The sequence below is a fragment of the Typopeltis vanoorti genome, chromosome 9, assembly GCF_054136105.1.
Source record: "Typopeltis vanoorti isolate ZY-2024b chromosome 9, IOZ_Tvanoo_1.0, whole genome shotgun sequence".
NCBI lineage: Eukaryota > Metazoa > Arthropoda > Arachnida > Uropygi > Thelyphonidae > Typopeltis > Typopeltis vanoorti.
The window spans coordinates 128,984,324-129,009,103 of NC_143557.1; the positions used below are offsets into that span (position 1 = coordinate 128,984,324).

At 35.5% G+C, this 24,780-nt stretch overlaps 1 protein-coding gene across 2 annotated transcripts in view; it reads left to right on the plus strand.

Moving 5' to 3' along the window:
- The first annotated feature begins 231 nt into the window (after nucleotides 1-231).
- LOC150103536 (intraflagellar transport protein 74 homolog) overlaps nucleotides 232-24,780 on the plus strand; it is a 124,275-nt gene continuing 99,726 nt past the window's right edge. For both annotated transcript variants that reach the window (XR_016548786.1, XM_090397652.1), the window contains exons 1-3: nucleotides 232-528; nucleotides 10,958-11,503; nucleotides 23,173-23,327. Coding sequence is in view for 1 of the 2 variants with exons in the window: in XM_090397652.1 (XP_090253778.1) it covers nucleotides 10,973-11,503; nucleotides 23,173-23,327 (686 nt within the window). In the remaining variant the exon portion in view is untranslated. The remainder of the gene's footprint in view (nucleotides 529-10,957; nucleotides 11,504-23,172; nucleotides 23,328-24,780) is intronic.

Consider the following 24,780-nt stretch of genomic DNA (forward strand, 5'->3'; position numbering starts at 1 on the left):
TAATAATAATAATAATAATAATAATAATAATAATAATACCCCCTCGCCTACTCACTATAACGGAATAAAAGGCGTTAGCTTATTTATTTATTTTTTTATTTATAATACCACTTTCTAGAAATCTGGAAATTAATTTCGTACTTTCTAATTGAATTTTTTATTTATCCTATATGTCAAATAACAATGAAACTCGAACACATAGAGGGCACTGATTTGAAATACTTCAACAAGAAATGGATGAAAACAAATTTGCTTTGAATATGTATTTTCGGTATCGTTAATAGTATTTTGGTACTCCCTTTAAATTAACACACACAAAAAAAAATCTTGAATGATTATAAGAAATAAGTCAGCTTAATTTTTTGAGGGAATGAAGAACGGTTCCTCTGTGTAAACATTAAGATGTTCTGAAACTTTCAAATCAGTGAATGATTCAATTTTAATTTTTCAGTCATCTGATATTTCTTGAACTAATTGGGTGATTATAAAGTTTATGTACATGGCATCGCTGTTTTTCTTATTAACCTAGTGAGTATTTTGAAACTTGTTTCACAGTTATTTAGTATAGATAAATGTGAATAGAAAAGCCGTACTCTTTGTAAATCAGATTATTAGTGGAAATTTTATGAGCAAAGTCTCTCATAGCTGCGGATATAAGCAATTTTTTTTTACAGCACATTAATTTATCTCTTTTTTTAATCATTATTTGCTTGCACCCATTTATTTCTTCGATACCATATATCCATGCTTAAATCTAAAGAGTTTAGAAATCTTATAGTAGCTATACAGACAATTAAAATATTTTCTTTCTGATGGATCTCACTGGGACCTCTTGCTCAGAACCAAAGTTTACCAAAAAAAAAAAAAAAAAAATTATAAATAAATAAACCTTGGCTTTCAGCTTGTTCGTGTTTGGTTATTAAATAGTAGCATAGCAAAAAATGGACTTGAGTGTGTTAACGCCTGAAAAGCAGTAGCCCTTGCGGGTGTGTGTGTGTGGGGGGGATGATTACGCTATATTTTTGTAGGCTTTTCTTAAAATAATAATAATAATTATTATTATTACGGGCAACTCCAAGGAGTCCTTAGACTCATTGAGGGAAGCCCTAAACATCATATTAAGAACAACTATTCAACATCCACATCATATCTATCTAACTTTCCCTTGAACTCATTCACAGTCATGGCACCCACAACAGACTCTGGCAACTTATTCCACCCATTCACCTCCAAGTAAAAAACCTCGTTCTAATACTCTTGCTAACCACACTCTTGCCCAGTTTCCATGGATGGCCCCGTATTCCTCCCACCACCAGTCCTGTTCTGAAAAATATCTTCTGAACTAATCTTATAGAAACCCTTCAGTAATTTGAATGTCTCAATCATATCACCCCTTTTCCGCCTATCAACCAATTTCTGCAACCCACAAATCTTCAACCTGTTCTCATAAGGTTCATTCCATAGATCTACTCTCATCTTGGTCACTCGCCTCTGGATCCTCTCCACCTCCTCCCCATTAAGAAGAAACTCTGACGTCCAGATCTGGGCACAGTAGTCAAGATGGGGCCTTATCAAGGCTCGATACAGAGGAACAATAACTTGCTTGTCAAAGTATTCTTCAGTAACCAAAATAATGAAAAAGAATAAGCTTTGTCATATTTTATATGCTGTTGAATTGTTCATAACCAAGGTGGCAATTGAAGAAAAAAAAAAGTCCTGCGACCACAGTTAACTGTTGTTTCTCCTATTACATATATTTCGACTAGAATTATCTGATGTATACTTAATTATACAGCTATAATGAATATTATTTGTATCTAGCGTGGAATTGTAATATTTTTCATGTTTTACACATATAAATAAAAAAAAAAGCAGGTGATGCACATATAGGAAGTGATAAAAACTGGTTGAATTATACATTAAAAAAAAATGGGAGTCATAGTTGAATAGTTTGATTATGAATCCATTAAAGCTTCAAGTTTAATATCAATAGAGTACATATAAGTTCCAGGCCAAGAGAAAAGTGGGTAGTGACACAATATATTTAATGGTGTAGGTTAATATACCACACTCATAGTATGGTGAATCAGTCCATTTGTAGATAATCTGTTTGCATCTCCCACTGTAATGGCTTGCTCTAGTTAAGTGCCAGACATTGATGTCTTGGAAGATCATAGCCTTTTGATCTGTCATTTTATTAGGAATAGTGACATCTAAGCTAGAGGTGTGTTCTTGTCAGTAAAGCTGCCAAGCTACTGTGATATTAGATTGCTCATGTTACAGCTGATGTTGCTGATGTTACAGAGATGCATATCAACATTGAGGTAGATGGAGGTGTTCAGCATATTAAAAAATATGAATGTAAATACAGCATTACTGGATGGAATATCAGCCCATGTACTATGTGAATAAATACCTTTATTGAGGTGTGTTTAAGTTGTTAAGCCTAAGTCTCAGAACACAATATATTTCAGGGACACTTTATTGAGGTATGATATGTGCTCAGCAGTTTTTAAGATAGGTTATCTAGATTTAAATCACTGATTAGATGTGTAGAGATGTCTTCCTCTCCATACATATAATAGTAACTCTGCTCAAAAATTACTGTTATCAGTAATTTTATCTCAAAGGTTGCTTGAGATCTTTTGTTCTATAATGGAGGAGTGGCACTATTATTAATAGTTGGAACCAGTAAGCTGGCATTAATGTTATTGTTATAGAAATAGATCTTATGACTTGATTGAGATGAATGTCAACCAGTGAAGTGTTGAACACTTAAGCTATACTGGGTGAACAGTATTCTACTTTGAATACGAGCAGTACATTACATGCAGCCACCAGTGTGGCTGCATGTAATGTGCTGGCATCTGCAGCCTGAAGAGGTTAATAGTTTTTGCAAGATGTTATTAGAAGTAATTAATTCACCAGCAGTTATTGTCACGTGTTCTTTGAAGATCAAGGATTTCTCCTTATGTAAATTTCCAGAATATAGTGATAAGGATGTCACTGATGTAGAGACTGAACAGCAACGATGCTGGCACTTTCTTGTGGAAAACAATTCCTTATATATCTGAAGACATATCTAGATCCATCTCTCTGACAGTATATAAAATATGCTATTAGGTATTAAAATTAGCAGTCTGCAGAAGAAAAGAGATGACCTCTGGATAGAGGATTTTGTATACCTAGAGCTAGAGTCAGAAGGATAAATCAAATGGGAGTTGAATGGATAAATTGCATAATTGACAGGAACTACAAAAAAAAAAAAAAATTGTGGAGGGAATTTAAAGAAAAAGATGACCAGCAGGCACATGAACAATAAAAAGTGCAGCGGTTAGAAGGATGACTCAGTATAGTCAAAAAAAAAACAAAATTCAAACTCAGAGTGTGAGGAAATTAGCGGTGCAGGCCAAAGTTAATCCCTAAGAGTACTTTCATTATGTGACAAGTAAAAGAAAATGATTTTGGAAGAATAATTTGAATGCTATTGGCAGGGATATAACTGAAGCAGACAGAATAGTTCAATTACGAAGTGAGCACTTTGCAAATGTATGTCATCCAGGAGGAGATATTGCAGTAACGAGAGGCAAGGGCATGTATTGAAATAATGATACTGGAGGTGCATAGGATATTACAGAACCTTGATGTTAATTTGGCTATGGGATTATATGGTATACCAGCTTGAGAATTATGAGAAGGAGCTGAGGAATTGCCAGTGCCTTTGACCTTGTTTAAGTCTCCGCTTTGGGTTGGTCCCAAGAGAGTGAGAAGAGCAGAAAAGTTCCGTTGCATAAAGGAGGCACCAAGACTGAGGTAGATCATTAACAGATTATTAACTCCAAAACTGATGTAAGTTATTAACTGATCAGCATCTCAGAAGTAGTGGTCAGGATGTTGGAGAAGTTGGTTAAGGGAGAAATGCAGGAATGTGATACTATATGGGAGGCAACATGGTTTTGTGTAGAGTAGGTCATGCAGCAGTAACTTATATTTTACAATTTGTTTCAATAATGAAATACCATGAGTTGTCATATTGAAAAGAATTATAAAACTTTAGGAAAACTCACATAAATAAATTTATTAGCATAGAATTTTCATCTAAGTATCATAGTCTAGTGTTTGAAAGTTTTTTCAAGAGGATGAAAGGATGAAACCAAAAGGATTTCAAGAAGGATGAAACCAAGAAATTATATTGTTGGTTTCATCCTTTATCCAAGCATAAGCAAAGTTTGCGCATGATGTTACTTCATGCCTGGGCTACTGGCATTAGTATTTTGCAATGCAAGGCACATATCCTTAGAGATATGTATAATGCTATGCATTATGAGAAGTGGCTACTATCCAGATTGGTTTTGACCTTTATTGAGGTATGTTTAAGTTGTTAAATTCTCATGCACATTCACATAGTACATGGGCTGATATTCCATCCAGTCCCACTGCTGTATTTACATTCATATTTTTTAATATGCTGAACACCTCCTGTTCATCTTCCTCAATGTCGATACGCATCTCTATAACATCAGCAACTGTAAAATCACCACCTGGATGATACACCTTTGCAAAATGATCACTCAACAATGAACTATTTCTTTTGGTTCAGCCACCTTCCTACCATGAGCATTGTTTCAAGTCATTCTACTATAATAATTTTTCCTTTTCATAACGAAAAAAAACTCTTTTGGGTTTACTTTGTCCTGGTTGGCTAATTCTTTCTCCTAGTCTGATTTGGCCTTCCTTAACATGCTAGTCACCCTTCTTGCTTAGCACTTTTTTTCTTTATATTTCTTCCACAGTTTTTTTTTATTTTTGGCAGCTCTTGCTTTATACCCCCACTCATCCACTTAATTCCTACTTGATTTATCCTTCTGTCCTTGAGGTATACTTAATGAAAAAGTGACGAAAACATGTTTTCCAGGTACAAAGATAAAGGATGTTAGTGACACTGTAAGTATGCAAAAGAATGAAGTGAACAAGTTAATTGTTTTGGCTGGCACAAATGATTTCAAAGGTGAGTTGAGTAGACGATTTGAGAATACACACTATGCATTGCATACGAGCTATGACTGAGCATCTGCAGTGATCGTCAATACGTGATATCCATGATCTCCTCTGGCCCGGCTCGGGCAAACGAAGTAGCACCTCAGCACTACTTCATTTGCCTTGTGTTCACAGCGGCCAGGATTCCCGAGCACTATAGGGTATTCCCACCTTATGTGACTGCTAATTCATAAGTAGCATAGAAATGGAAGACATGACACTACATAAATTTTAAAAAAAAAAAGAATTTTAATTAGGAAAAGATTTTTGGAAATTTTTCTAGTGTTTTTTTCCTTTTTCTTTTTTTGGGAGGCCAGGACCCCTTGGCCCTCTCCTTGGGTGCGCTAGTGATCCCTAATGATGATGATTTTACTTCTATGAAATATAGGAAATAATAATTAAATAATTTTAGTTATCAAGTCTATGTTTTAAATATCCTTAAACAATATACAATGCTGGAGAATCAACATATAAACCTAAACACCAAGAAATCAGAGGTAATTTTAATGTGTGCCACAATTAGAAGAGAAGTCAGGAGTAGTAGTATGATTGCAGAATCCTCCATGTTTTTAGTCTTGTCACTATTTGCTTCTCTCTTTTGCCATCCTTTTCTTTTGGATGTTATGGCATTCTGATTGCTTTTTTCAGAAATTTTTTTCTTACCTTTCCATCCTGTCTCTTGCCCTTATCTTTCCCTCAAAAATCATTTTTTAAAAAAAAACTACTTTGCCTATACAGATATCAATTTTCCCTCTTCATTTTTCATTTCTGTGATGATGATCTTTTCTTTCCTATTTGTTGAAGCACCTACTCATTAGTCACTTTCTTTTTCTATCCATTTAATATTCAGTACTTCACAAACATCATAAATCACCTCCACATTTCACTTGCATAAAGAGTATTATCTAAACATGTTTTTCTGATATGATTTTTTTTTGTTCCTAATTGATATTGCAGCAGAATAATCTCATATTTTTTAAAGCTTTTTTTGTCATTGTGATTCTACTTCTTATGATTGTCTTAATGTATCTTTTGTATCAAATATTATTTGTATTTTGTATTTAAAACTTGAAATTTGATGTATTGTTTCATTATGATAAATGGCTTTATTGTGCTCTGGCATAGATTTGCTGAAGACATTACAGTAAATGCTAATTCTGAAACAGAATTGGAAAGTGTTCGCAGTTATGGATAGATGTTTTAGAAAATGCAATATGACTATTAATGTGAGGGGAGAACATAAGTCTTTGTTACAAGTAGAAACCCAGTGACTTTCTCTGGCATCTCATTATTTAGTGATTCAAATCAGCAGAACCATGCTTGCACAGTGTGAGCCTTGTGACATGGGGCTTTGTCTTGCTGGAAAAATCCAGATCCATCAGGCCACGTTGTCACCATGTAGGGTGATACCTGGTCTGAAACGATCCCCAGATAAGAATTACTGTTCAAGGTATGTTCAGTCGGGATGAGAGGTCTCAGTGATGTCCCCGATAACAATCCCCATACCGTGAAGCTGCCAGCACTGGCCTGTTTCACGGCCAACTAGACTGCAAACCAAGCAGTCTAGTTGGCCAGAAACAGGCTGTGTGGTCATAATGTTTTGGCTTATTAAAGTGTGTGCATACAATGACAAGGCCATACTTACTTTTCCTGAGGCTGGAGGGGAGCCCCGAGGCACTACAGTTCTCCAGGGCTCCCTAGCTAGAGCCTCATGTGGCTCTGCACATAGATGTTGAAAGTTTTTTCACTTGGTTAAACTATAAATTAAAGATTCCAAGAAATTATTTTCTTGGCATCTTGGCTAATTGCATATTGGAAATATACGACTTCTGCATTACTTCAGCCTTGGTATCTCTTCTCAGTCGCTCCCACTGATGAGACCTCAATAAAGGTCGAAATGAGTCTGGGTAGTGCCCTTCCCGTAATGCATAGCATTACATGCCCATAAGGATATGTGACTTGCATTTTGGTATACTAAGGCAATTGGTGTGAAGTCATTAACTCTTATGTACAAGTAACCAGTCATGAAGATACTTCATGCACAAACTTTGTTTGTTTACACTTGGATAAAGGATGAAACCAAGAATATAATTTCTTGGCATCTTTAATTTACACATAAACATATATATTTAAAACGATATTTAATGACCATCAAACCAAGAATAAGTTAGAAAACTTTAATGATACAACTAGTTTTGGCCTTCATCAGGTATCTTTGTAGGTAGAAGAAAGAATAATAAAAGACTGAAGATATTAAGAAAACTGATCCAGATGAGCTTCAAAAAGAAATTAATCATCTCTTACATATTTTTGAACAAAATGGATATCATAAAAGAGCAATTAAAAATTTTCTTATAGATCCTCCTCGGCACCACAATACAGAAACTACCAATTTCAAAGGTAACATCTCAATCCATGCATCAGTTCGGTCTCCCAAAAATTGGCAAAAGTCCTTCAAAAGTACAACATCAGGATGTTATTTACCACTCTTCCAAAAATCAGATCTCTTATAAGCCATCCTAAACCTGAGCATCATAATCTAAAATATCCTGGCATATATAAACTATGGTGTGACTGTAATGTTCCTTATTATGGTCAAACTAATAAATCCGTTGAACTTCGCATGGAGGAGCATAAAAGAGACATCTCCTATAAAAGATCAAATGCTAGTGCCTTATCCAGCCATGTTCTCTTCTCTAACAATCCTCATGATAATTTTCAAGGTCACTCAGTTTCCTGGGATAGATCTGAAAATATTTTCTGTTCCAAGGATGAATTTGAAAGAAAGATAGTGGAATCCAAAGAGCTCATCCTTAATCCTGAGCATTTGAACAGTAATTTGAGCTATAACATTCCTGAGAGCCATGCTGCTGTTGTTCAATACTGGCGTTCTCGAGAGTCTACTACCACGTATACAATAAACAATGGCATGTAAATAGACCAACTGGAATTTTAATACAACATTTTTTATTTTTAATTATCTAATGCAATTAACCTGTGCTTCTCAGTTTTCTTAATATCTTCAGTCTTTTATTATTGTTTCTTCTACCTACAAAGATAGCTGATGAAGGCCATAATAAGCCGAAACTAGTTGTATCATTAAAGTTTTCTAACTTATTCTCGGTTTGTTATTAGTCATTAAATATCTTTTTAAATGTATCACAGTAACCGAGTCAATGCTCATGAATACAATATATATATTACATATGTGTCAAAGATATAATAATTCTACCTGCAGATAAAGGTAACTCGACTGTCATTCTGGATACTGAGGAATATAATAACAAAATGTTCCAATTATTATAAACAGACACTTACTCTATTCTTGACAGAGATCTAACTCGTGTGAACTCCATAACCATACCGATAACCTTCTAAAAACTACTACAGAGTTTTCTAGAAATATTCGATTCTCTCTTCGTTCACTTCATCCTTTAATCCCCCAATTATATGGATTATCAAAAATTCATAAAGAAAATACTCCACTTGGACGAATTGCAGAAGGCATTGATTTGCCCACATATAAGCTCTTTTTTTAGCCAGATCTCTAAAATGTTTATTCGGCTCAACGTCCTCTTTCCTCAAAAATTCTGTTGATTTTGTTTTGAGTGTTGAAGACCTACATATTCAAAAAGAGGAAATTATGGCTAGTTTTGATGTCATTTCCCTCTTCACAAATGTGCCTACTAACTCTCTTAAAATATAAATTATCAAAAAAAGTAATGTCTTTATTTACCCATTGTATTAATTCTGGTTATTTGCAGTTTAAAGGCACTATTTACAAACAGAACTTTTTTTTAGCCATGGGCAATCCTTTATCTCCCATACTGGCGAATTTAATTTTAGAATCTTTTGAGGAAAAATGTAGCTCTTCATTCCCATTGAATTCTAGGTTGTGGAAAAGATATAGATGACCTCTTCTTATATGGAGTCATGGACCTGATTCTTTAAAGAATTTCCTAGACAATCTCAACAGTCAACTCACAAAAATCCAATTTACTGTAGAATTAGAGATTGATGGCTTTTCCATTCCTAGATGTCAAACCCACTCATATATCTGATAAATTGAAGATCTCAATTTAGAGAAAACCTAGTCTCTCACCAATAGATATCTCCATGCACAGTCCCATTACTATCCACCTCAAAAATTTGGCATTATCTCTATGCTAGGCAAATGTACTCTCCTTCCTCAGTGAAGAAGAGGATATCTATAAAGAACTTCAATTTCTTCTTACAACCTTTCAGCAAAATGGTCAAAACAAACAGTTAATAAGATACTATTCGGTCCACCTCCTCACCATATTGAAGATAGAAATAATGATAAAGGCTACATCTACATGCTCATATTCCTACTATATATCAATTCCATTTTGCCTAAATTAGCAAAAGTTCTCAAAAATATATAACATCTGGACTTCTCTGCTCAAGCTCGGTTCCTTGCTCAGTACTTCCAAGCAAAAAACATAACCACTTGAAATATCCCAGTGTTTACTGTATTTGGTGCAACTGCAACATGCCTTATTTTGGCATGTTGCAAAATAAGGCTTTTTTTTATTTTGGCATATTGCAAAAATAAAAAAAGATGCCACATATGGCCGAACTAAGCAAGCACTCTGTCGAATCACATCCTCAATTCTGCTGATGCTAATGACGAAAACTTATACCATTCATCCAGTCACATGGAACACATTGGAAAACATCTTTCAATATTATAATGAACTGGAGAGAAAAATTGTAGAATCTAAAGAAATCATCTCATTCCAGTACATCTCAACACTTACCTCAGCTATAATCTCTCAGACTGCCATTGTGCTGCTATCCAACTTTGGTTTTCATGAGACCTTGAATTCATGCACACACCAACAATTAAGAGATACACGGAATGCCTTCAAATGTTGATACATTAATGTTTTAATTTATAGAATTTTTTTTTTTCTCTCTCACAATGTTTACTGGTATTTCTCTCATGTTATGCACCTGATGAAGTCTTAAGAAGACGAAACTCGTTGTGTGGTTTATTTTAAATAAAATAGTGTTTCTTTATCACTTGGCTTATAGTTATTTAGTCTGTTTCAAAAAATATCTCTCAGCTGAGTCAATCAGTTATGTCATATAACACACACACACTGCTTGGAAAGAAATCAATGGACACCATTGTGTGAGGAACAAATAGCCATAGTCTCCCACTTTAATAAGATGTGTAGGAGCTCCTTTCACTGCAATAGCTGCAAAAATTCTACAGAGACATACTTTCCACAAGTGCATGATAGCAATTGATGGGAATTTTTGACCATTCTTCCTGTAGGGCATGTAATGATGTCCTGGAATGTTATTTTAGAATTTGAAATGTCTATCTTAACATTAAAATTGTGTTGCACAAAGCTTAGGATTTGTTCATTGTATTCTTGCATTAATTTATATTGTTATTGTATCCTTTCCTTTAGTGATTCATTTCAGACAAATCATGGAGACTACAACCATTAGAATTTTTTTTTTTCACTAGAGGTCAGACCAGTAGAATAACTGTTGATCAAATCATTATCTGTTTGGCATACTGTTTGAAACGTAATATAGCTTGTCTGTGTGTATATATATGTGTGTGCACTCCAGATGATGACCTTAATATGAAGGTGGAAATGTCAGGAAATGAAAGTAATTATTTCTAACATGGTTGTAGTCTCCATAATTTGTCTGAAATGAAAAAAAAAAATTCATAATATTATATATTATACTGTTTTTTTTTTCATCCCTTGTATGAGTTTTTTTTAATAGATGCAATGAATAACGGACCTCCTTGGTACCTGAGCACAAAGCTTAGGATTTGTTCATTGTATTCTTGCATTAATTAATATTGTATATTATACTGTTTTTTTTTCTTTCCACGTGCGAGTTGAAATTAAAATGCATTGTTTTTTAATAGATAATTTCCTCAGCAATGAATAACAGACCTCCTACTTCAGGTACCAATAGGCCACCCTCTGGCATTAGGCCATTTACATCATCCAGAAATGCTGCATTGCCAAGTAGAGCAGGTGTACCTGGCACTGCTTCCCGTCTGATTTCTGCTGCTAGCAATCGTCCAGGTACTCGAACTGGTATAGCACAAGGCTATGGCTTGATGGCACCTATAAATGTGGTAGAAAGACCAATGTCACAACAGGGTTTGGTCACACCTAGAACCGGAATTCGTGCTCCTCGCAGACAGGTTCAGGATAAATCATACTTCATGGGGCTACTTCGAAGTAAAATATCAGAATTAGCAAATGAAATAGCAAAAATGACCCGGGAGAAAGATAACCTTATAAAAGAACAGTCAACATATCTTACATATGAAAAGAGAGCTGAGACCCAGGCAGTAGAATTAAAGGAACTTCAAGGCCAGCTTGCTGATTACAATCTTTTAGTTGACAAATTAAATACAGATGCGGAAATGGAAGAAGTTCAGGAGGAATACAAAGAATTAAAGGTAGAATTCATGTGTTGCAGTTCATCTACAGTTTTATTAATTATTTTGATTCATCCAATATTCATTATGTTTTCATTTGTTATATGTATATGTGTGTGTGTAAATTTTCTAGTTTATATCTTCTATGAATATATTAGATATTGTGACAGTTGTTTAACACAGTTAAAAATGCATAATTACTTTCTGATCAGAAAATTTGTTTAGAATTTGAGATAAATTATGTATTATGTATAAAGATAGGTATACAAAAGCTTACAGGAAAATTTTTGGAATGAATATAGAAAAGTATCAAGAGTTGCAAAATATTACTAAGAAAGCTTAGATGATACAACAAAAACAGTGAAGGATCAAAAAGGCGATATGAGGACATGTATTTTGGATGTTATGGAGAGTAATTATTAAAATAAAAATTTTTTTAAAAAAATATATTTATATATATATTAAATGAGGTAAGAAATGACAAAACTGTGTGTACTGTATGTTCTGTGAAGTTATATACAGGGTATCCCATAAATTTGTAAATATTTCAATAATTCATAAAAATTGTAAATATTGGTATATTAGAATATGGTTTGCACGAAAGTGAATCGTAAGGGGTGGGGGGGGGGTTGGCAGGGGAAAAATTTCAGTTCAAATTTTCAGCAATAGAATGTGCTGTGCCGCATGCCTCATTTGTGAGATACATGCAAATGAGAGTCCTATAAAATGCAGGTGCGCTGCTGGCAGCTCGTAATGGGTGTGAATTCCCAGTCATTGGTGCGAACAGAAATATTTTTGTGAAAAGGTTTGTTGTAGGATGCTGACATGGGTGGATAATGCGTTGTTAGTGAAGTTGTTTTATGTCGGGGGGGGCATCGTCAGTGGAAGCTTTACAAAAGTTTCGAACGCAGAAAAGAAAGTCAAGGTCCTATCACTCCTGCTGGACTACAGTCTCTCATACAACATTTTGAGGAAACTGGAAGTTTGCCAGCTCGCCCTCGCACTGGCAGACCAGTATTATCCAAAGCCTGTACCAGTGCTATAGCATCGCAAATGAACGAGCATCATAAGCAGTGCATAGGAAGCCGCAAGAATCATGGGTATAGTGAAAACGTCCATATTTCACATCATCCTTCATGGTGTGTTAAACTTGTATCCATACAAGCTGCGATCTCTTCACCAGCTGTTACCAAGTTATACCACTAAGTGGGAGGAATTCACAATGTTGGCTTTGACAAACGTCGCAGAAGATCCACAATGTCTGGACAAATCTTTTGGACAGATGAAGCTCATTTTCCATTGCATAGGACAGTTAATCTGCATGACTGTCAAATTTAAGAACAATCTTAGGCTAAGAACAATCCATACACCTACACACAGGAGCTGTTGCATTCACCATGACTTACTGTTTGGTGTGGCTTCACTGCATCAATCACTGTGGGTCTCTTTTTCTTTGGGGAGCCATGTGCAACAAGGGGCTGGAAGACATGTGCAGTAAATGTACAGTGCTACTCAGTGACGCACCCAAGATTTAATCTTGGGGGGGGGGGAGTTGAACAGATAAAAATATTTTTAATACAATGAATTTACATTAAAAATATTTTTATCCGTTCAACTAAAATTTGTTAAATTTCATTCATTCAATAAAATTCATTAAAGAAAATTCATTACGTGATTATAAAAATTTATTTAAAGAATAAAATCCAGTTTTCTTTTCTTTTTACAAAGCTCTTGAATTATTTCATTCGTGGTTACATTAATCTCTCTCTCTGTGTGTATATATATATATATATATAGTAAAGCAAGTCTGTTCAATCGTGATTGTGTCATGGTAGATCTTAAATAGGTTTTTAAAAGGCGTAAGAAGATTACCTTTCACTGACGCATGTTGTTACCGGAAGCATTGCAAATATTTTTAATAAGTTATAGATGTTAGGATATGTCATTTTGTCACACTTTGAAACTGCATCAAGCATTTTTGCATGGAGCTATTGCAAATGGTTTTTCAAATTTTTTATATCACAACTTGAATTTGGCTTTCAAAATTGCTAGATTTGTATAAGGCAAATCACCAGCATAAAATTCACACAATTGATGAAAATCTTCCATTGCACTTGCTGTTGGAGCATCTTTTCTATTTGGTAGAAGAGAAACAAATATATTTCAAAATGTTGTGGTGCCAAGTGAAATGTTCATGAAGTTGAGTCAATATTTGGTCAATAAATGGAATGAAATAGTTTTCCTGAAATACTCTTCTACAGAATCGGCTGGAATTAATGTTTGTTTTGATGAAGTCCTTGGCTTTTTAATGTCAATATTAAAATTATTGGCTTTTATACATGCTTCATCATAAATATCTTTAAATGAAGAATCTAGTGTTTCACAAATGGTATTTAATTGAGCCACAACATCATCAACAAAATTTAGGGCAATTAAGAGGTCACTGTCAGATTTTTGCATTATTTTAGACGATGGTAAGGTGCATGCAAATATTTTTTGCAAGCTAAATAAAGATATTATAAATCTTAAAAGATAGTAATATTATAATATTATAAACAACAAGGATGTCCTGCCTTTTAGGGGTATTGAAGAAATTGTGTACCTTTTGAATTATGCCAATGCAATTTCTTATTTGTCACAGATATAGCATTTCCAAGTGCCAAATTCAAACTATGTGATGCACAATGAACATATAAAGCTTGTTGGTATTATTATTACATGACACCTCCAGGTAGTCCACAGACATATCGAGGAAGGGCACCTACTCTACAACTCTCCGTCTTCACCAACCACAAGTACAATCATCATTATCATCTACACCAATGCTGTCTACCACCAACCACTACCACTAGTATTTTCACAGACAATCACAAACATCCATGCCCACGGCAGGATTCGAACTCACAGCCTTTTGGCTGGAGAGTCGGCCAACCAGGCTGGATATATAGATAAAAAATTAAATTTTGCGGATAAAAATTAAAACAAAGTTTTAATTTTTATTAAACAAATAAATAAAATGATATAATTATGTTACCATTTACTTTTAATGAGATGGATGAGCTTGTCGACCTTGCAGAGTTGCTGAATATCTGGCTCAATATTGGTCAACTTCAGTCGAAGATCGGCACACACACATTAAGACGGACTCTGTATTTTATTTTTATATGAAGGAGCAATGAAAATCGTTTCTCGCAAAGATAGGTTGTAGAAAACTGCATGACGATTTTCAACTTCTTCAAATAATTTGGGAAATTCACTTCTCACTGAAGACGAGATCCAGAATTGAGCCAAATCACGATCATGGGATTGCATTTTAAGCCCACTGTCGCTTGAAAGCTCAGTTAGCTGCTCTTTTTTCAATAACGAAAGGTCGTTCTTGTGACTGCAAGCCTATCCTGAAATCACAGAAATTTCTTATAAAAAGTTATTCGGAGAATGTTTCCAAATTCTGTTTCAGAGTTTTGAGGTGGACACAAACCCTTTCCCAGTGGTTAAATTCTAAACTAATAAGTTTTGGGGCCCTATACAAAATAACCAATTGTATTTACCTTTTGAATACTATCTGGGGAAGCTCAAAACCCTCCCAGTCCCTTTCGTCACATGTTCGTAATCAGGCTACTGTTGATATTGACTTTATATACACATTCAAAACTGTAAACAATTGTTGAATAATAGCACAATAATGTAGGCATAATTACCGTAAAGGGAGAAAAGTCACAAAACAGAAAAATGTTCCTACAAACTAACTAATTGTATTTACCTTTGAATGCGATCCACTGGTCGAGTGTCCAGCAAGTCAGCAAATCTTTCCTTTTGTTAAGCATATTAATATTATCGCATTGCAACTGATGGGAATTCTGTGCTTCTGTGGATTCGTTACAAATCTCTTTCTCTTCAGAAACTACACACAAACTGTCATTACAAACTTGTTTTGTATTATCACTGTCATCCGAGATATTTTTCCGTTTAAAGAAGGTGCCAATATACTTATCCATAATTGAAATACCGTGAAACTTACTCACACATAACTCTCACCCCTGATTTTATTTTATGAAAAAAGAAATTAAAACGTTTCGCATATACCTCGCAAATGAAAAAAGCTGAAACATGTTCAGAGCAGGGCGATAGTAACTTGCTCCCATGGTAAACAACACACCCTCCCCAATAGCCACTATATTGCAGAGGCAAGAAAAACAAGTACTTTTATTATGTCAGCAAATAAGGTATAAGCAGTCTGTGTAATATATTTCTCAACAAATAGTGCAATTAGAGACAACTGGGATAAAAAATGACACTAATTAATAAATCACATGTCCCCTCATACAGAAACTATGCTGTATATATAGACTCAAGCAAAACCATATGTTACACTGGCAAACACAGTATCTAACTAAAAATTATTGTTATTAATTAGATTGTGTGAGTTCGCTCGGCAGCAATAAAATTCAACCGAAAGTGTTAAAATTCGTAAACGTGTTAAAACTAAGAGATATATATATATATATATATAGTGAATGCTGTTATGGCAGTTTCACATATTATTGGAATTCGGTTGAAGAGAGTTAGCATTTCAACTCAATTGTCAGCTTGCTTTTTTGCGCGATTTCCGAAAAATATATAAATACTGGAGTTAATTCACAACACATTTTGTCTAAGTATTACTTAGCACTTCTGAAGATATATTGAGCCTTGGTTGAAGGAGGAAAACCTTCAACAATAAAAATCAATAAACAACAAGCAATTTGTTGAAATGTGGTCATGTGGATAACACATGTTCACTTCAAACCTGACAAAACAGCAAGGGAAGATGGAAGCAATAAAACCATATTGTTTTTTGCACTTCACCCCTCTTTTATTACTCGTCATTCTGCCGCTACAAATTAAAATAGTGGCAGAATGTTAATGGAATGAACATTCTGCCGCAATTTTTTTTTTTTTTTTAAGTATTCATTTTATTTTAATAATTTTTACTTACTTATTCAATTTTAATTTGTTTTGTTTGGATAATTAAAATATATAGATTTATTTACTTAATTTAAGCCTCTGGACCACCTGTCCCATCGTCGCAGACCATAGGTTGAGAAACACTGCTATAGGGTTCTCTCACCTTATGTGAACCCTAATTCATAAGTAGTACAGCAATAGAAGACATGACACAACATAAATAATAAATGAATTTTAATTAGGAAAAGTATTTTGGAAACTTTTCTAGTGTTTTTAACTTTTTCTTTGGGGGGGGGGGGGGGGAGCAGGGTCCTCTTGGCCCCCTCCCTGGGTGTGCCACTGGTGCTACTTGCAACTGCTATGTGAAAATGTAGTACCATGCTTGCAGGGAAAAAAATGTTCTTCACACCACCACCACGTTCATGCAGGACTGGGCACCACCTTATATCACTCCCATTTGTTCAAGAATGACTCATCAGCTGTAATTGTGACTTCACATGGCCCCCTTGGTCCCTGGACTTGACACCAGTAGATTTTTGGTTGTGGGGGCTATTTAAAGTCCTGAGTGTACCTGAGCGGCCCATCTTCTTTAGCGGATTTCAATGATGGCATTTCCCATGAAGTTGCTTGCATCAACCTGGATATGTTCCACGCTTCTGCAAATGGCATTCTCACCCACTTGCAGCATGTAATTGCTTGTTCTAGGAGACACATTGAACAATTACTGTGGTGGTATGTAATGGGTTTTCTGCATATAAATAAGTTTTCAATGCCATTCTGACTGTCATCACTGGGGCCGCCCTCTATCAGTGAAATTTTGAACTAAAATGTTTTTTCCTCTTAAAAAAAATCTCCCTTGTTGCAATTCACTTTTGTGCACTACACTTTAATATATCAATTTTTCCAATTTTTATGAATTATTGAATATTTATAAATTTATGGGGCACCCTGTACATATTTCTGTTGAAATATGGCATTAATGATGACAGTCTATATTCCAAGCAGCAATCCCTCAGGTATACTCATCATCATTATAATTGGCATTGCTCTTTTCTCCCAACAATCTGAAGGCATTTCTTTATATCTGGATTTTTTTCTCTATTTTCTATGTAAAAACAATAAAACTGCCTTTCCTTTTTCTTTATGTCAGTTGCCCACTCTTATGGCTGAAAGATAAACCTCTGCCTCTTCTTTGCTAGAACCTTCTATAGAACCAGAGGCACAAATAAATCTTGTTATGCAATATCCAATAAAAAATTGTTCACATCGTATGACTAGAAATTAACTCTTGTTTAAAAAGATTAGTTTCATATTTTGTGCTGAATATTCTAGGTATGATATTTTTTCTCTTAACCCTGGTTAAAAAAAAAAATCTCTTTAGAGATACCATATATTTATATTACAGATATGAAATCAAAACTTAATCTGCTATAAATTTAAGATTCACTCCATATGAATTTTAAATCTTATGGTCATCCTACATGCATATGCATATAGTTCAATCTATATGTATATTTACATATATTATTGCCATGGATGGACAGAAAGTTGAGAAGAAATAAGAAACTTGTTAACATTTTATTTTAAGACCTGTGTGTGTGTGTGTGTGTGTGTGTGTGTGTGTGTGTGTGTGTGTGTGTGTGTGTGTGTGTGTGTGTGTGTGTGTGTGTGTGTGTTGTAGTCTAATAAATTTGTGAAAAGGGAAGCTTTTTCAGTCAGTAGCAGTAGAGGAGTATGAATTGAACTGGGAAAGTGTTGAATAGTTAATGCACAACTCTGAATAGATTTAGAAGAGAATGGGCAATAACATTTCCAATTTTATTATTATTATTATGAATGCTCTTCCAAGGATTCGTCAAAGGAGAGCATATATAGATATGCAAATTTAAATACATTTCTCTCTCTCTCTCCATGAACACATTTTCCAAAAATACATCTAACGCTGGCTCATACCACACATTCATTACATGCCACAAGAAGTCCCTAGACTACACGATTCAAAAAAAAAAACCTTACCCAGCTTCCAGAGATGCCCTTGATTTCTACTAGCTTCACCTTAAGTAAAATCTCTCTCTCTCTCTTATGTCTGCACTAACATTTTATTAACATCATTACAGACAAATTATTAAGATCCCTTTAATAATTTGTCTGTTTCTATTATATATCCTCTCCTTTTTTTATTCCTGAAACTTTGAAGTCCCATTTTATTGGTGTTAACTCTTATATGCACAATTCCATATGCCAGGTAATATCTTGGTTATTTGTGAAGATGCTATTGACTTGTAGGAATAAGGAACTTATTCCTGCAGGTTAATATACTCTTTTAAAGCATTGTTATCCGATCTGTACCATGATTCTTAAACTTTAACATACTGTCAACAATAACCTCCAAGTCTCTATTTGTTGACTATTTTTAACAGAGATTCCCATTAATGTAATAGTCTGCCTGTCATATCCTCCATTCAGAATGCACAACATTATGCTTGCAACATTGAACTGATATTCATTGTTATTTGCTCAGATAACCAATCTGTTAAGAACAGCCACAATTCTTATTACTTTCCCCAACTTAGAGAATTATCAGCAAATAACTGGATATCACACTCAAGACACTCCCTAATATCATTAATATACATGTTAAACAACAGTGGCTCAAGACCAGAACTGGTGGCACACCACTCGTCAGTCCTCCCCCTCTCCCTCACTCAGCATCACCATACATCATTTCTGATCCTTGTTAATCAGCTACTTTCCAGTCCGTATCACAAGTTTATTTTGCAGAATCACCTCTTTTAGTTCGTACAACCACCAGTTTGGAATTCTGTCAAATGCTTTGGAAAATCTCTGTTATCGTGCATGAGCAGATTATTAAGCAGGACTTCTTAAACCTTGCTATTCTCTATTTAGTGTTTTTTACCTAACCAGCCTTTCTGTTACCTTGATAACCACACCACCAGAGATACTAATTGGTCTATAATTTGTTGCATCAGTTTTAGCTAAAATAGAATTATCTTGCTCTTTTTTCACTCATTAAAAATTTTGCACATACTGAAACTCAAGTTGAACAACCAGGTCAGGACATTGCTCACCCTTTTGCACATTCCTTCAGCATCTGTGCTGATATCCTATCCAGTCCAGTTGCTGTAGTTGGATGAAACTATTTATTTTATTTATTTATTCTTACGGCAAAAGGAATACAAAACAGCTACAGGTCAATGTCCAGTCTGGAAAGCCAATCCAAGGCCTCATCTGTCACCTTGTGGATGTCCTGTAGGCCACCACCGTGAAATATTTGCCTTGGGCAGTCATTCACAATATGAGTAATCATCTGAGCCACGGGAGAACAATCACAATAAAGGTGGTCTAACAGCCTCCATTTATGTAGTAGGTAGCCACATCTACCATGATTAGTTCTGATCCTGTTGATAGATGACCAAATCTTCATAGGAAGAGCAAAACCAGGCTGCAGAGCACAGGGATCTTCTACCAGGAAGCTGTTTGTTGGAAGATTGTTGGACCAGTATTCTCTCCGCATGTCAGGTGTTGATGGCAGGACAGCTGAAGAGAGTTTGTCCATGTACCAGTAAGGCTTTCTAGATTTTAGGCGAAGACTAGGTGGATTTATGAGTCTGCTGCAGGGGCAGGAGTTGGTTGCTCATTGCTTTATTAAATTCTTTTAGCAAGGCTTGTCTTCTTTGTATGTTTGGTGGAGCAATGTTAGATAGGACAGGCAGCCAGTAGAGAGGGGTACTTCTCACTGTCCCACTAATTGTGTGCATGGTAGATTTTAGCTGGGCATCTATAATGTTAGTGTGTGCACTTCTTTCCCAGACAGGGGCACAATATTCTGCTACAGAGAATGCGAGGGCTAGTGAAGACAACCTTAGGACTTGCACCACAACCCCAGGTTGTTCCAGCAAGCCTTGAAATGATATTGTTTCTCGTTTTAATTTTGTTAGACAGGTTGGTGATGTGTCTTTTATAGGTTAGGCTTCTGTCCAGGCTCACTCCAAGGTATTTCGGGTGAGGTTCGTGTTCTACCATTTTTCCACAGAAAGAAAGGTTGAGGTGTCGGTTTGCCTCTGCATTGTTCAGGTGAAATACTGTGGACACAGTTTTTGTTGGATTTGGTTTCAAGTACCACTGCTTGAAATATTCTTCCAGGATGTTCAGGTCTGTGTTCAAAGTTGATTCAAGGTTGGCAAAGGAGGTAGATTGATATAATAGGATCACTAGATTATTATCATGCATATACTCGCTTGAGCTGGTATGTGGTAAGTCGTACACTTAGATGTTAGAGTAAAGGGGACTAACACAGAACCTTGTGGAAGGCCATTGTGAAGGAATCTGGGCCTGCTCTTTTTTCCACCAATATGGATCTGATCCATATTGGTGGAAAAAAGAGGCCTCTGATCCAGACTGTGTCATAAACTGATGTTAAGTCAATGAAAGTGGCTCTAGATTTAAATTTCTTCTGAAAGCCTGCTTCAATTCTGTGTTGCCAGGACCTGGTCACAGCAACTTCTTCTCAGCCTGAAGCCAGTTTGTTCAATCGGGAATGCTCTTTCGATGAGTGGTGAAATTCTTTTAAGGAGAATTCTTTCAAAGAGCTTAAAGGTGGAGCAAAGAAAGAGATAGGTCATAGATTTTTGACATCATTTGGATCTTTCCCTGGTTTGTGCACGGCAATTATTTTGGCTTCCCACCACAGATTTGCTAGTTTTCCAGTCATTATAATTTTTGAGGAAATGGCTGCCAGCCATGTTTGGCCTCTTTGACTGAGATGTTTTAGAAATTTGAGGAGGATACCATCCACTCCTGCAGCCTTGCCATTCTTGGTGGCAAAATGGCAAGGCTGTAGTGGATGGTAATTTTTAAGACTATTTGTAACTCTTCCTGAGATACTGGGTGTACAAGTTCAGGAAGCTCATGGCCCGTCTTCAGGATTTGTCTGATGGAAGATTGCACAGTAATTTTCCTGATAGAGCTGGGACATATCTTGGAGGTTTTCAATAAATGATTAGCCATTTGATCAGGAGTTATCTCTGTTGTTTTGTATGTTGTTGGTTGTTGGTTCTGCCCCACCTAATTTTCTCAAAAGTGACCAGCTTTTCCAGCTAGATGTGGTGAAATCGAGTTCATGGGTGGTTGAGATCCATCTTTCCTTTCTGTTTTTATCCAGCATTGCTATGGGCTCCTTAGCAACAGTTGCGTCTTCAGTCTCTTCATATTTAGCTAAAAGTTCCTCAGTTTCTCTACTCCAGCATGGGATGTATTGTTTTCTATATCCTCTAAGAAAAGAGGCTTTGGCTGCAGTTTAATTAGTTTAACAAATCTTGAATAGCAATTAGGGGTAGGCGGAATTGCTCTAATAGTTTGCTCGATTTGTTTCCCAAATGCATTCCAGTTGGACCTGCGAAGGTTCCATCTAGCGATTGGTGTTCTACTGATGACTGGGATTGATGAAATTATTATAATAGCATTAATACCTCTAACTCATATATGTCTTTTCTTTTATCCTGTCTCTCCCTAGTATCCATAAGAGCTAATAGGTCTGCCCAGAATATTCCTTACTAAACTGAACCCTTAACAACTCTGATATTTCTTGTGTATTTGATACTTTTCTACCATTTACATTCAGTACAGTTATTCTTTCATAGTAATTCTTCTTGTTATTTATTTGATGCATGTGGTAAAATTCTCTTAGATTTCCTTTAGCCTGTTCATTTTTACCCTTCTGATTTACCTTTTCTCATGTCTATTTGCTTCTAGCATGTTCTTTATATTGTTCCAAAGTCTCATCATTGTTCTTCTCACAATATTTGATCCTCAACATCCTCTTTTTATGTGTAGCTCTTGATTTAAAGCATTATTCATATATTTAACTCACATGTGATTAATTATCCTAGCTCTGCAGATATAGTGAGATATAGCTTCTCATAATCATCCTTTGAGTAATTCCTATACACTGTTGATTTCTCTGTGATTTCTCATGCTGAGGCATGAGAAATCACAGAGGACACAGAATTTCATTGGACATGAGAAATATCTCATGTCCATGCAATTCATAGTCCTCTAGATAGGTCAATGTTTCTCAGACTTTTCTGGCCATGGTTCACTTGGATAAAGCATATAACTCAGGCCCAATAGCCTCATACCTAATGTAACCATGTCCCACTTTTGTTTTACACAAAAGTGGTACATTTTTGTTTCCCTCCAAAGATATTTTTAATGAATTAAAGATGCCAAGAAATTATATCCTTGGTTTAATCCTTTATCCAAGTGTAAGCAAACAAAGTTTGTGTATGAAGTAGCTTCATGACTGGGTATCTCGTATATAGAGGCTAATGACTTCACATCACTTGCCTTAGTATCCCATAATGCAAAGCACATATCCTTACGGACATGTATAATGCTATGCATTATTGGAAGGACTACTTGTATATGGAAATATGACTTTGTATTCCTTCAACCTTTTACATTTTTGATAGATTTTTTTGTTATAGTTAAGATATTTTATATAATTTTAATTTATTTAAAATGATATAAAAATATAATTTTCATATTTTCCCTTGCAAAAAATTTAGATTTAAATTTATATTCTTTGTTAAATGTTAGTAGTGAGGAATCCAGAAAAAGCATTGAATTGAAGGAAATAATAAAGATTACATCATTATAAGATTTTGAAAGTATTGAAAATATGTTTATCATTGGATATTTCTGATCTTTATTTTATTTTATTTTAGAATCAGAATGATTTGGAAGCTCAGAGTATTGATAAACTATTTGAGCAAAGGCAAGAAAAAGAGCAGCAAGTGAAGCAGATAGAAACAGAAATCAAGCAGGAACGCTACATGGCTGATAATTTAATTTCTGCTATGAAACCAGAGCTTAGACAAAAGTAAAATTATTTTAACTGTATATTTTAAGGAAATTACAACATAGACTAATATATTAACTAAAATATTTTTTTTTTCACTATATAATTTAAGGAAATTACAACGTACTAGGATATACATTAAAATAAATTTTAATGTATTTCAATATTTCGGCAACGTCACGTTGCCATTTTCATAGCAGAAAATCACAGGCACAACAAAACAGTAAGTGAGGAAGAATTAGGAAGCTATTATTTCTGCTAAAGTCCTGATTGTGCTCTCTAGCGGGCAATGTTGGTATATTCTTGGGCGATTGGGCTGAAGGGCTTCTGATGTAGGTTTCCCAAATTTGACGAAGTCTCATGCAGCCAAATTTGTTGAGGTTAGGTCGTTTCTTAGGGCTGAAGCTGATTCCATGAAAAGCCTTTCATATCTGTATTTGCTACGGTGTATTATCCTGGCATTCTTCCACCGTATTCTATGGCAGGTATCCAGCGCATGGTCAACAAGATCGGAGTGGCTGTATTGCTGAAAACAGATGTAGTCCTTGTGTTCTGAAATTCTGATATTTGCTGTCCTGCCTGTTTGGCCAAAGTAGGACAGCTTACAGCTGCAAGGGACCTGGTATACACCAGGTAGGTCTAGGGGGGGAGGTTGGTCTTTAGTAGAGCGGATAAGGGATGCCAATTTTTTATATGGTCTGTAACAAGAAGTTAAGTTATGTTTTTTTAAGATTTTTGTGATTTTTTCCGAGGTGCCTCGGATGTAGGGTATGGTGATGGAGATGGATTTAAAGTAATCCTTGTTGTGAGGGGGGGGGGGTTGTGGTTTATTGGTTTCAATATTTTTTGGATTTGTTTTGGGGGGGGTAGCCATTGGCTGAGAAAGCATTGAGAATGTGGTTTAGTTCTGTGGTTAGGGCATTGTCATTCGAGCAGATAAGTTTAGCCCTGTTGTGTAGTGTCTTAATGACTCCATATTGTTGTGAGGAGGGGTGATGGGATTGTTGGTGAATGTATCTGCCTGTATGGGTGGGTTTTCTATATACTGAGAAAACCAAGGTTCCATCAGGTTGGCAGGTGACTAGTGTGTCTAAGAAAGGAATGTAGCTGTTTTTTCACTCTTCCAAGAGGGAAAAAACAGCTACATTCCGTTTTCACCAATACAGCCGTTTTCACCACTACATTCCGTTTTCACCACTACATCCGTTTTCACCAATACAGCCACTCCGGTCTTGTTGACCATGCGCTGAATACCTGCCATAGAATACGGTGGAAGAAAGCCAGGATAATACACCGTAGCAAATACAGATATGAAAGGCTTTTCATGGAATCAGCTTCAGCCCTAAGAAACGATCCTAACCTCAACAAATTTGGCTGCATGAGACTTTCTCAAATTTGGGAAACCTACATCAGAAGACCTTCAGCCCAATTGCCCAAGAATACCAACATTGCCCGCTAGAGGGCACAATCAGGA